At 42.5% G+C, this 14,832-nt stretch overlaps 1 protein-coding gene across 4 annotated transcripts in view; it reads right to left on the reverse strand.

The window, feature by feature from the left end:
* The window catches only part of LOC119973336 (copine-8), a 449,311-nt gene extending 435,647 nt beyond the window's left edge, over window positions 1–13,664 (reverse strand). Inside the window, exon 1 of one of the 4 annotated variants that reach the window (XM_038811212.1) lies at window positions 13,517–13,664. In XM_038811212.1, coding sequence (XP_038667140.1) covers window positions 13,517–13,626 — 110 coding nt within the window. In that variant the 5' untranslated portion in view covers window positions 13,627–13,664. Of the gene's footprint in view, window positions 1–12,690; window positions 13,041–13,516 lie in introns of those variants that run through there. The other 3 variants (XM_038811215.1, XM_038811214.1, XM_038811213.1) reach the window with 3 other exon arrangements.
* Window positions 13,665–14,832: the final 1,168 nt, after the last annotated feature.

The raw sequence follows: 14,832 nt of genomic DNA on the forward strand, positions 1-14,832 counted from the left end.
ATTTGTGAAGCAGAAACTAAGATATAGAGTTGGATTTTCTGTTGCTGGTAATGAAAATGAAATGAAAATGAAAATCACTTATTGTCACGAGTAGGCTTCAATGAAGTTACTGTGGGGGCAGCACGGTGGCCTAGTGGTTAGCACAACCGCCTCACGGTGCTGAGGTCCCAGGTTCGATCCCGGCTCTGGGTCACTGTCCGTGTGGAGTTTGCACATTCTCCCCGTGTCTGCGTGGGTTTCGCCCCCACAACCCAAAAATGTGCAGAGTAGGTGGATTGGCCACGCTAAATTGCCCCTTAATTGGAAAAAATAATTGCGTAATCTAAACTTAGAAAAAAAAAATGAAGTTACTGTGAAAAGCCCCTAGTCGCCACATTCCGGCGCCTGTTCAGGGAGGCTGGAATTGAACCGTGCTGCTGGCCTGCCTTGGTCTGCTTTCAAAGCCAGTGATTTAGCCCTGTGTGCTAAACTAGCCCCTGGTAGTTGCCACTTCTGGCATTTGGCATAGCTCGCCTTTGGTGTGACCAGAAGATCCCACCAGCGGGAAAGGCTGGAAAATTTCTTTATTGAGAGAATTTATCAGCTTTTAATTCTCATAGTTCTACTCTCCCCCTCAATGTCCCAGCTGCCCCTTTTTTGAATGTGCTGAAAGACAATTAATACCCCATCACCTGTTTCTGTTAACCATAACCATGTAACTGATATTAATGTAATTGCTAAGACATTGGCACCATTCACCACCATCCATCACTGTAGGATAGTGTTTTTCAAACTTTTTTTCCCGGGACCCACTTTTACCTTCATAACCTACGCCAGCTGACCTTCGTGACCCATGCCAGTCGACTTTCGCAACCCACCATTATTGCTTACCTTTACTGCAACAGGTGAGCCCGCTTGGTCCTCATGATCTCACTTGCTTTGTCATTCAATGTTACATTTTTCCTCAGGGCTTCTTCAGCTGATGATTTAGGTTCTCGCTGCATCCTTTGAAAAAAATCAAGAGGGTTGTCCTCGAACTCGCCATGTTTAATCTTCGAATGAAGTTTTGAGGGTTTTAAACTTTAATCTGCCAGTTCTTTCCTGTATATAACACATGTGCATCCTGATTTGCACTGGCACAATTACTAAAGCCATACCTCAAGAAATCATCTTTATACTCCTTTGTTCCTGATTTTAGCTTCTTCTTAATGGGTTGTTCACCAGAGGACATGGAGCAGCACTGCTTAGTCCTGCTGTGCACTCTCCCGTGCAACTCTCTCCAGCAGATTTAGTTGTGATTCTGGCCTGTTTGTGTCTCTGACCTTCTCTTCCTTATTACGAAACAATTCACTTAAAATTCTTCAGTCCTGTTGCTTGCTTGCTGGCAGCTACAAAATGGAGGAATTTCTTCAGTGATTTTGCGCCCAGAATACATGACATCATTGTATGTGCCGGGCGCATGATCTGCTCTCTGCAGCCACGTCAGGTGGGAAGATCCCATCAATTTGAAAATAAATTTACTCCTAGGACAGCATGCTGACATCAACTTCACTGGGCTCTAGGCCTGCTCACTGCCACATCCGGCTGAGGGGGCACGCCAGTATTCTTGAAAGCCAGTCGCAGTCGGCATTTTTTAAAGCACTTCTTCCTGCGATCGTGAACACCACAACCATTCACTCCGCCACCCTCCCAACACAAGTCTGCAACCCACCTCAGGCTGAGAGCCTGAGTTTGAAAACGACTGCTGTAGGGAACACAGCTGCCAACTTACACTTAACAAGCTTCCACAAACATCAATGTGAAAAAAACTGGATAATCTGTTTTAATGGTGTTGCTTAAGTAACAAATATCAGTCAGGGCACATGGGAAAAAATATACTGCTCTTCTTTAAAATAGCACTGAGGGATATTTTATGTCCACCTGATAGAGCAGGTATGGCCTCAGTTTAATGCTTCATTTGAAAGATAGCATCTCCAACCATATAATAGCAAGTTGTTGGCCCATATTCTGAAGTAGTGTCAAGAGTCGCACCATTTGTCATCAATTGTGTGTTCATTCAGGTTCCTCGCATTGCCAGGCTCATTAGAGCCTGCAAGACAATGCTGTTGATGTCACATAACCTCTTCAAACAAAAATATTTTTGAAAATTACCAACTGGGTACAACAAAAGAATGCATCTCAAATAATCTTTATAGTTGATATTATACAAGGTCCAAATGGCAAGGTTCCATTTTTTAAACGGAAATATATATCTGGCTTCCTCAAAATAAAAATGTTCCAACAACGAGGTGGTAATCATAACATCCTTGCATATCTATTGTAGTGGAAAATTAAAGATAATCCAATGCTTTGAAGAGCCTGCACATCAGTAACCTCAAAGATTTTGCACAGTGTACACATACATATTATTTTTGAATTAAAAGCAAAGGTTAGTCAACTTAAAGCAAACCCAAGTAAAATTAGGATATGAGCCCTTCTGCCGTGTACTATGTACGTTCATCAAAACATGTCAATAACTATGGACAGTAACTTGATTTATAGAGGCTTCATTGAATTAGCAGTCAACTGTGATGGTTACTGGAGCTGGTGAAAAGCTGAAAGAATTAGAACAAAATGAATATTTCAAAATGGCACACTGCTGATTACTTTCACCAAGCAAACATGAGAGTAATAAATAGGGGATGTATTCTACTATTCTACATTATGAGGGGTTCCTTTATTCTAAAAGCAGAAAATTTGGCATTGTTATAAGTTAAAGATGAAATTCAATTCATTATAGCTCCTAGTATGCTCCAAAGCATTGTGGCTACCACTGCTTAAAACTGTCTGGGTTGGTGAATGTTCATTGATTTGGTTAATATTACCAACTTATTACTAATATGAGCTCAAACAGCATTCTTCTGGAAACAAACATAATATTATAAATGTGATTCTTCGTCTGTGCAGGAGGAGCACACTGAAATGACTATTGTACGATAAATTACATTCTAAGGGACAAAAAAATGCTTTTGGTGCTATGAATAGGATTCTAATGGGCTTACTTACCTAATACTCTTACTGTTTCATTCTCAATATTTCTTAAGTTCTGCGGTTAATTTCCTCTTCAATCCTAAAGCTGTTTACTCATGCTGGGTATGATTTACAGGTATCATGAGATGTGTAGTGCTTAACCACTCTTCTATTCAGGCCTAAGCAGGGGTGTCATAACACTACTGTGCCTGTATTGGAACAGCCGTGGGGTATATTATAGCCATCCTGAACCGCATCCTCGCCTTCGGACATATTTTAACTTTTAGCCAACTGACAATTGAAATGTTTCTGCTGTCCACCTGTTCCAACGACAAAATGGCAAGAGTCGAATGGATGTCCCCAGGTAGCTCACATGATCAAGCCGGAGTAATATCAGTTGGGCAGTCAGCCATGTCCAATGTGGATTGAAATCACAGAGGGAGGGACCCAGGGGAGTGGAGGCCAAGTTGAATGTTCCTGTTTCTTTCGTAGACCCACAGAAATCATTTTTAAAAATAAATTTAAAGTACCCAATTTTTATTTCCAATTAAGGGTCAATTTAGCGTGGCCAATCCGCCTACTCTGTACATCGTTCCATTGTGGGGGTGATATCCACGCAAACATAGGGAGAATGTGCAAACTCCATACAGACAGCACCCAGGGCCGGGGTCAAACCCGGATCCTCAGTGCCGTGAGGCAGCTGTGTTAACCACTGCACCATCCTGCCGCCCCCAGAAATGATGTTAAACTTCTGGGACCTCTTCAGTTGTCTCATCAGATCAGTGTGTACTGCGCGTGTTTCAATCAGCTCTATCCTTCAATAGCAATCAGGGTTCTACGTACATCCGAGGAAGCAGATTTTCACATGAAAAGAAACCTAGCATCTGAAACAGGCTGTGTTTTCAGTGAGTTAATATAATACCCCTTGTGTCCACATGCACCTTGCTGCAGTGAATTAGAATAACGTTGTGATTAAAAACAAACTTTGGCTGAACTTTCCCTGCGTTTTCAAGAAGAGGCAAGAGTTGTGGAAAGGAAAATAACACCAAAGTTAAGAAATATTTACAATGAAATATTTACAATGCTGCATGGATAATTTGTCATAACCCATCACTCCACAATTCAGGCTAAAATTAGTGAAATGAGAAAAGACAGTATAGATCATAAACGTAACCTTCCCAAACTGTATCTGTTATTTGCACAGCATGCAGTGTATTTACCCGAACAGCCCATAGAACAATTCTGGTTTCAGTTTTGTCAATGCAAAGTTGCCAAATAGTGGTTAATTTCAGCAAAGATTTGAGATTGAACAAGCTTCATTTAAAAATTTGTTTCATGGGCAGCACAGTGGCCCAGCGGCAAGCAATGCTGCCTCACAGCGCCGAGGTCCCAGTTTTGATCCTGGCTCTGGGTCAGTATCCGTGTGGCGTTTGCACATTCACCCAATGTCATTCACCCCACAACCCAAAGATGCGCAGGGTAGGTGGATTGGTCACGCTAAATTGCCCCTTAATTGGAAAAAGTCAATTGGGTACTCTAAATTTATATTTTAAAAAATTTGTTTCAGCACTTAGAGCTGGTCCCAAAACAAAGAAAATTATACAAATATTTTTCACCCTTTAATAATAGGATCTGTTGAGCACCTTTTCCTGAAGAAGGTGAGCATTTTCATTTGTGGTGGTCAGGTGCTAAACAAGCAAGGTGAAAATTCACTCACTTGAGGAATAACTGAAAATGAGATATTTTTTCATTGGAGCATAGGCAGTAAAGTCACTCGTTGAGTACCGAAAATTTTAAATGCGATGGCTGGAAGGGAAGTTGCCATGAAAGATCCCTCGAGTAGAGTATGGAATTAGTTCTGTTGAGAAACTCCTCATAGCAGAAGCAAAACAGGGAACTTAAATAGGCTACAGTTCCATGAAAATGTGGCTTTAAATATGGAAAATGAGCAAGTCAATGAACATTAGATCATCAAAACGGAGCCAAAACCAGCCAATGGTAAAGGGTCAAGGGAGTCATTAGCTTTTCGATTACATTCCACATGTTCAGAAAGAACAAAAAATCAGTTTCATTACTGTAGGTATAGACTGCATTTTCTCATTTTAAATACCTGCTAGCCTACTTATAATTTGATGGGTTTCTCATCGCCAGCTCACATCGGAACATAGGCATTAGGAACAGAAGTAGGCAATTCAGCCCTTTGAGCCTGCTCCACCATTCAATCAGATCATGGCTGATCTCTCCCTGGTCTCAAGTCCATCTCCCTGCCGGTTCCCCATATCCCTTTAACCCATTTTTTAAAATCAGAAATATATTAATCTCCTTCTCCAAACTGTTTAATGATTCAGACTCCACTGCACTATGGGGCAGCAAGTTCCACAAATTCACCACCCTCTGCAAGAAGTAATTCCTCCCCGTCTCAGTTTTAAATCTACCGCCTCTCAGTCTGCATCTGTAACCTCTCATTCTAGATTGCCCCATAAGGGGGAATAGTTGGTCTATTTTCACTTTTATAATATCCCTCTTAGTATTTTATATACCTCCATCAGATCCTCCTCTCAATCTTCTAAATTTCAGCAAATATCAGCTCAAACTGTTTAATCTCTCCTCATACATCAATGCCTTTCATCCTCGGAATCAATCTGGTGAATCTCCTATGAACTGCCTCCAATGCCACTGCATCCTTCCTCAAATAAGGAGATGGTCACAATACTCTAGATGTGGTTTCACCAACACCCTAAACAATTGCAACAGCACTTCTCTACTTTTATACTCCAGTCCTTTTGCAATAAATTTTAAAATTCCATTTGCCTTTTTTATTACATGCAGTATCTGCGTACCAACTTTCAGCAATTCATGAACAAATGCACCCAAATCCCTCTGCCCGGATGCGTTTTGAGTCTGCTTTTCATTGATAACAATTTACATTTCTATTTGTTGGGCCAAAATGGATAACCTCACACTTTTATCAACATTAAATTCCATGTGCCAAAATTTTGGCCCATTCTCCTAGCTTATCGATATCCATCTGTAAACTCTTTATCTTCCCTTCACTGCCTGCTTTCCCACCTATTTTAATATCATCTAAGGCACTCCAATAGATGGCAAACGCCACCTCTGAATGTGATTTAGCTTCCTGCCTTGGACACAGAACAATGCTAATGGCTGAAGGTAAATGGCCAATTTGATGTTTCCACAGACAAGCTCATCTTTCAGTCTGTCTGTAAAGGGTTGAAATGCAATGTTCATACTACTGGTCTGTATCAACTTCCCCTTGATGTTTGTTAGAAATAGAGTCAAAACAACTTTTGCATGATTACACACACACATAAGGTCACATATGTGCAATTCATAGAATAGAATCATAGAATCCCTGCAGTGCAGAAGACCTTCGGCTCATCGAATCTGCACTGAAAGAGTGCCCTACCTATGCCCACACCCCCGCATTATACCTGTAACCCCACCTAACCTTTTGGACACAGGGGCAATTTAGCATGGCCAATCCACCTAACCTTCACATCTTTGGACTGTGGGAGGAAACCAGAGCTCCCGGAGGAAACCCACGCAGACACAAGGAGTACGTACAAACTCCACACAGTCACCCAAGGTCGGAATCGAACCAGAGTCCCTGGCGCTGTGAGGCAGCAGTGCTAGCCACTGTGCCATCGTGCCACCCCAATTGTTCCAATATTTCTGCTTGTGGTCCAAATTCATCCAGCAAAAAACAGGACACACTGTAACACAGGCAACTGCATAATACTGAGAGTTGATTTTGGTGGAATCAATTTTACAAAATGAATGCAACAAAATTCTCCCATTCCAACTTTTCCTCCTCCAAAATTTCAATTTTCCTTGAATGCCCATTCAATGTTGCTTGACTCCATATCTCCCAGTCATCTAGTGACTTCCATGTGTTTCCTTCCACATCTGCTGCTAACTCTGCACATTTTTGTGAGAGAATGTTTTAACAGGCAACAAGACTTCCAGATTTATTAAGTACAAGTGAACTGGTCCAAACCATACTCAGGATAGCCCAGTCCCCAAAGTTCTGTCACTGCAAGAGTGAGAGGTAGTAGGACCAGCAGGGAAGAGACAGAAACATGGCAAATATGAGGAACTTCCTGTTAGAGCAACATGGTACAAAAGAGCGGATCTCAAAAAATCTCAAAAGATTTTTTGTGGGAGAATGTCAAATGGCCACTGTGAATATTTTTTTCAAAGTAAAAAACCTGCTACTTCCAGTGACTTGTGAAACAAACACTAACACTGTGCTATAAAAAGTGATAGCCAATCTCTTTATTTCAACGAATAAATCTAATAACTGATTCAGCCTTATGACCAGTCAGTCCCAGGTTCATTTACCCAGTCAGTATTAGATCAGTCAATCTCGCTTACTGCACAGTAGAGATGCTGAAATTGTCCCGATACACTCAGTTAGTAAGAAAAATGGCCCCAGTTTCTCACTTTTTTTAGTTACAACTCTGTCCTTTCTTAAACTGTACAACTACAATATTGCAATATTGCATTTGCCAGCAATACAAAAATCTTTGGGAGAAAGGGAAGAGGGGTGGGACCTGGCAGTGGGGATAGAGACCAAAAGTGTCTCCACCGACTGAAATTAAATACAACAGTCAGAAAGACGGAATTATAACCTGTTCATGCAAGGTTCTAGACTTAGAAAGGTGAGACTTTTAAGTTTTAAACTGCTAGGACAAGTCTGTGTGAAATAGACATGTTGCCAACAATATGATACAAGCGCACAGTAATTTAATCAGACATTCTTTTTTTCCAAATTTCTCCTACATACATTGTAAACATTCCTACACCCTCTACAATACAGAAGCTGTATCTTCTCAGATACAGAAACTCTATTGTTCGGACGCACAACAATCCTAGATTTCCCCTGTGTCTTTCCTTCACCATAACTTGTTCAAGGCAACAGATACACTCATCACACACACCACTTTTGAGTCCAATTCAGACTCTGAATTTATTTAACAAGCATGTTTACAGAGAGCCTAAAGAGTAAAGCATATAGAAAATATCAGAATCCTTACAGAAAAGCTAGAATATACTGCTACATTGGCAGTAACGTAAAACATGCTTTACACCACAAATCTTTCACCTTCCCAAGCATACTTTCAGCATTTTTCCCACGGGTTATCAATTCTGTATTTATTTTCTCATGGTTTAGATTCTTCTTGCAAAAGCCCCAGCTCACCTGCCCTGCCATGTGCTAAATATGTCCTATTTAGTCTTTGATTTACGGTCCCCAACTTCACTGTGGCCACAATTGCCAATTTGTCTTGCATCACCTTAATTGCTTAATTTGTCTCTTTCACAAATGGAGATGTAAACACACATGATGTTACTCACATCTCCAAAACAAAGTCTTTCTGGATCAATGAGTACATCAGATCAGCCTGTATGTCAGCAACAAAACAATCTCCCGTCGCCAGGCAAACTGCTGCTTATTGGCCATTTTAAGGTTGACACACCTTCATTTTTATTTTATACGGAGAGAGAGGGGCCTCAAATACCTCCAGTACATCTCATTAAATCACACACACATTGCCCACATGAATGGAGATCACAGACGGGTGCCCAGGATCTTTCCGATCTGCTAATACTATCGCAAATGCCTTCACATACGATGTACACAACCTCAGAAGCTGCCACAAGTGACAGATAATTTAAAGTTGATTACTAGAAAATAAAACAGCATAAACTACTGTTGCAGCCTTCCATTCTAATTGTAAAGCAACGCAGATGATCCAACTGTGTGGGAGGGGGGGAATTTGTTTTTATACTGACATGTCTACTGTGAATAATCAAGGGCATATATATGAATGTCTAAAAATAAAGTGATTAGAACTATCAGGCAAATGCTCATGATACATTCTCCACAGCTTTACAGAATATATTCTCTGATTTAAAAATTAGTTATTAACTGTGAAAATACAGAATCTCAATGAAGCAGCACTGAGGGAGTGCTAGGTTGCTGGAGACACTGCCCTTTGGTTGAAATGTTTACCATGGCTTTGTCAGCCTGTTCATTTGAGATTCCATGGCAATTTTCAATAAACAGCAGGGCATTCTTGCAGTGCCTGATTAAGATATTAATTAGCTAGACATGAACCACAAAAGCTAATGTGAAATCCAGTCTCTAGTGTGAGCAGAACTAGATTGTTTCAAGCATCGGTTTTCAATAGAAATCCATCTAGTTATGCCAGATGCCTTGTTGAAATTTTCTTGAAATTTACACAGGGAATATGCAGTGATAATTAAAGGACTTTTTTAGTAGATATATATCCCCATGTTCAGATAATCTTTCACTCGCTTTTTGTTAGTAGTCGGTCCAATTCTGACTAAGAAGCCAGGCCAAAGGGTTACTCCAAGACTATTGTTCTGTGTCCAGCATGGTTTAGAGAGACAACACATTGTAATGGCAGACCATGTACACTATTTCAGGTTCATTACTCAGTGGCATCACATGTCCAACACATTGTGTCAACCATGCGTCAAGCATTTACATCTTTTTTAGAAACAGGTGGTCGCAATAGCATGATAAGTTTGGCAGAAAAAAACAAAGTTGCTTTAAGAGCATCATGTCATCTTGACAGGCTGATGAAATGCCGGCTACAACATTGCAAGTCATTTTTTGTCCTAGTCAATCACAGTTTATCCAGCCCTGCCTCTCCTGTTATAAGATTTTATGTTATATGTTGTTTGTTGGCCCAGACACCCTACACATTATTTTATGCCCACCCTGGTCCATTCTGCAACAATATTTGGATGGCAACATTACTGTGCATCAATATTTTTTGCACAATGTGGGTGAGTCAGTTGCATCAGTAAAATTTCAAGTAAGTTTTTTGTTGTATGGCGTTATCTCAAAGCTAACCAACAGTAAATCTTGGTGATTATTTTTTTGATCAGATATTTTCAGTAAAAAGTTTTTGCTTGCACAAACATTGAACTTTTTCACCAAAAATTCATCAATTGGAGGAACATCAGTCCAATACTGCCAAATCTTTATTTGAAGAAGATAAGAATTCTCCTGGTGGCTCAAGAATATAGAATGCTGGATGATTAAATGTTTGAATGTATTATTAATCCCACCAACACATTGGGACCACAAAGCATGCTATCATTAGAAGGCATATATTGGACTGGTGTTTGGCACATAAGCAGGTTGACAATCTGAGCCACTCAGATATGGGCAGGTGCTCACAAGATTCTAGGCATCTCTCCAAGGCAGAGAGAAATCAGACGAAACATTGATATACAAAGAACAATCAGAAAATTACTGCACTAACTGTTTAGGGAGTGCAACAGAGACAGTAAACTAGAGTTGGGAGGAGATGGGTGGGATGAAGTTAGGGATGGACAAAATTATAAATACACAAGTCTTCAAAGATGTGCTGTTGGGTAATTTGGACATTCTGAATTCTCCCTCTGTGTACCTGAACAGGCGCCGGAATGTGGCGACTCGGGGCTTTTCACAGCAACTTCATTGCAGTGGTAATGTAAGTCTACTTGTGATAATAAAGATTAGAAGAGATATCAGATCCTGACACGGTGGATGCTGAATAGATGTTTCCCCTTGTGGAAGAGACCAGAACTAAGGGACACTTTAAAAATGAGGGTCTTCCATTTAAGATGCCGATGAGGAAAAATTGGGTTGCAAATCTGTATAACTCTCTTCCTCAGAGGGTGGTAAAAATAGGCTGCAGGATTCTCGGTCGGCGGGATCCTCAACTTCGCGAGCAACATGTCCACAGGTTTCCCAAAGGCGTGGGGTGGTCACAATGGGGAACCCCATTGGCTGGCTGCGGGAATGGAGAATCCCACTGCTGGCAGGGGTTTGCCGCACCAGAGGCTGCCAGACTGGAAAATCCCGCCATGGGTCATTGAATATCTTTCTTTACTGTGGAGGTAGATGGATTATTGATTAACAGAGTAGCAAAGGGTATTGGGGTAGTCGGGATAGTGGTGTTGAGGTCACAATCAGATCTGCCATTATCTTATTGAATGGTGCAGCAGGCTCAAGGGGCCGAATGGCCTACTCCTGCTCTCGATTTGAATGCTCATAAATATATTTCTTAAAAAGCAACTGTGGCACTTAAAACCAAATGTAAGTAAAAAAAAAATACAAGTTAGTAACCATATGTGGCAGTGATATTGGCAAATAGAGGAAAGGGTGTGTGTGTGTGTGAGCCGGGGTTGGGGGGGGGGGGGCGGGATAGCACATGATGAGCTTTCCTATCTTGGAAATTGTTATACATTCATTAACAGATTGAAGAAGTAACAAAGATTAAGCTAATGTCGAGGCACATTCTTACTAGCACCCCAGGACCAGTTCCTGGGGGAAAGAGTCCAAGGTACTGCAAGAATCTGGGAACACGCTGCTCTTCTTCAATTGCTGGACTGGTTAAAGTTGCTGGGGAAGGAGAAGATGGAGCGATCTCAAGTGGCCTAGACCCAAACATTTTTTTCTAAATTGCGGCAGGCACACATCGATTTATTTGGTGGGTTAAAGCTTAATTTGTGAGTCAAAATCAAAATGAATGAAATGAAAATGAAAATTGCTTCAAATGAAGTTATTGTGAAAAGCCCCTAGTCGCCACATTCCGGCGCCTGTTCGGGAGGCTGGTAGGGGAATTGAACCGTGCTGTTGGTCTGCCTTGGTTTGCTTTAAAAGCCAGCTCTTTAGCTCTATGCTAAACCAGCCCCAAAATGTACAAATGGGAAGAACTGATTACAACTCAACTGCCAATGATGGGGGCAAAGAACAAATCAGGTACCTTTACCTGAGGGAAACCACAAAAAAAAACATTAGATTTGTTTTCCATATTAATGCTATTTGTTTTTAATGGAGTGCACACATCAATACTTCAGGTAGTTCTGTACACCCGATGTCACCTTTGTTTCCTATCGGGTAACACGCTAAGATTGGAAGGTTTAGATTCTCATTCGACTCCACGAACTTGCCCGTCTTTGCAAAAATCGTTCATTTTCAAACAAAAATCTATTACTTTTCTGTCTAACAATAAACAAATGTGTTTGTGAATCCGGCACCCTAGGAGTTAACAGATGGAAATTCCTCCTGCTTCTTGCCAACTAGTGTGTGGTCATGTGCACACATCGCAGTGGGGCAATCTGATCGCAAGGAGGCTTCGAATCCTCCCCGGTCACTTTAAACAGAGAGGCTACAGTACTTGCCCTGGCACATGAGACAAGTCAGAAACAGTCTTTACTATCTCGCTGGTCACAGGAACAGACGCGGTCAAGTTAACATCCAGCCCCCCCAACCCCCTGTAATCAATCTCAGACAGACTTTTCCGCGTCAACTTCCCAGAACTTAGCTGGAGACCTTTAACCGTATTAAACTGTCGTCCAGGAAGATAAGCAAATGACGCCTCCTCCCCACCCTCCCAGCAACATGCCAAATATTCGCACATGTCAAGCAGGATGGAGCGAAGCCCGCTTGTTTAAGAGTTAACTTGACTTTCTCCCAAGTCCTTTTCACTACATGGGCGATCGGTGCTGCTGAAACTAGGTGTGAAAGTGAATCGCAATGGCACTTTATGCTCAAAATGCTGAAGCTCCCTGTTTGTCGCCTATTAAAGAGAGAGAGAGGTGAGGGAGTTGTTGGGTGGGGTGTAGGAGGGGAGGGGGGTTTTGGAGGATGTACATTACCTGCCTGAGATGGTGATCTCCACTTTAGTGGCCGGGATGTTGACGTGGAGGGGATCGAAGTCTCCTATGGACGCCATGATTCCTGAAGCTTTAGTTTGCGCCGCGTCTCCCCTGAAGTCAGTGAGCTGCCTCCACTCCTCGGCTCGGGTTAGTGTGTGCTCAAGTGATGTCACTTCATAACAAACAGGAGAAACCGTCTGTGGGGAGGGAGGGAGGGAGAGAGAGAAGGAGGGAGGGAGGGAGAGGAGGAGGGGGAAACGGCGGTACTGAGCTGTATCTGCACCAAAAATCCCAACTAACCCAGCTCGCAGAGGAGGAGCACAGGCATTTTTACAAACCTGGCAGTGGGAGGAGGGGGGAGGGAGTGGAATTAAAGAGAGGACGTTGAAACCGCACTCTGGTTATGGAATCGATTACTTTGCGCGTGCCGGTGTTAGAGAAATTGCAGATAAAAATCAATGTCCCACCACACGGGAGCGATACACGCAACACTAAAAACTTTGCCTTAATGGCCAGAATCAGTGATCTGCAAACCGCCTGGAGAAATGCAACGATTCTTGCAATTTCTTCCCCACACCAATAATAACCCCGGGGACAGCCACAACTGACGTGTTTATCGCTGCACTCAAGGGTGCAGTTCCCTCCCTACACATCCAGACCACACAAGTGAACGGTTCTGTTTGAGAGAGCCAATGCAACCCGCGGTTCCGCAAAGTAATGCGGAGTATATGTTAGCAAAAAAAAAAGAATGAAGTTTAGGTTTAAGGATCAATCCACTTCCGGTTACAGGCTTTGGGTGATCCCAGTTGGTCACACCAGGAAATACCTTCCTTCATTCAAAAGATCCGGGACAGCAAAAGATCTGGGACAGCCGGCTTGGTTCCGAGAGAGGCAGAAACAACGTCGCGTGCCAGTTTCTGCCTGACAACACATCATCTGGGGAGGCTTTTCGTCAATTGCTTATTTATCATTCCACCTCACAAGTGTTTGGATTTCATCGGCACTAAAGCAAACAAATAGACCTTAACACGGGTAGCTGCCAATCTGAAATGGAAAACAAATGCCCCTGTGTCTGCTTTGGTGTTGTGAAATGACAGTTTCGGCCACTCAGCCCACCCGAATTGCAAGGTCAATTTCAAGCGTGTTTTGTGAGGCTGGGTTGAGATTGCGCGCACCTTGCGAGTCTGCCTTTACTCCTGTGGGCAGCGTCCACACCAGGATGGCACTGGGCGAGCCCGCTGGAAGGCGAACAAGACATCTTTCTCTTTAAAAAAAAAGGATACTGGACAAGCCGCTGATCTTTCGCCCCCCTCTCCTCCCCCCCCCCCCCCCCCCCCTCCACACCATATATAAATAGCAGAAACTACAACAATAATTTATAAGAGGGAATGAGTGACCGACAAACTAGACGGGAATGTACCAATTTCAAAAACAGCCAAGCTCTCGCTTTGCCTTCTAAAGTTTTGAGTTTTGGACGAGGAGGATTCACACGGCATCCTCGCGCGATACTTTACAAATACCTATTTGCTCACTGGGGGGGGGGGGGGGGGGGGGGACTTGTTTCCTATCCGCTTGCATGAAAATTGAAAGAAAAAGTTTAGGAAACAGAAATGAGGACAGAAATGCTGCTTTTAAACGTTAGCTCCTTTCTCTCTCCACAGATGCTGACAGACCTGCTGAGATTGTCCAGTGTTTTCTGTTTCTGTGACAACCTTATCCTCAGCCCGAAACAGTTACACCGAAACCTTGCTGCTGCCTCTGGTCTCTTGCTAGCTGTTGGTCATTGGCCGGGACTGACTGTGCTCGGGTGCAATTGGTGGCCGGAGATCTGTCTCGGTGTGTGACCGATGAGTGGAACTGAATGAAGCGATTCATGGCACTAGTTCGGAAAGAACATGGGAACTGCTGTCAGCAGCTCAGTGAAGTTTTCCCATCCACTTTCATCTTTTGGCGTGAGGCTAGTAGATTGTACAGTTGTTCGCATCGACAGGGCACTGCTCCCTGATTTACCCCTTGGCCTTAGATGTGGTGGGGACTAAGTTAATCCTGTGCTGATTGTTTTTTTTAATCACTCATAAAGCGTGTGTGCACATGTATTATTGCACCCAACCCCCTCTGAACTTATGTTCTATGTAAACCGCG

This window comes from Scyliorhinus canicula, chromosome 11, assembly GCF_902713615.1.
Source record: "Scyliorhinus canicula chromosome 11, sScyCan1.1, whole genome shotgun sequence".
Taxonomy (NCBI): Eukaryota; Metazoa; Chordata; class Chondrichthyes; order Carcharhiniformes; family Scyliorhinidae; genus Scyliorhinus; species Scyliorhinus canicula.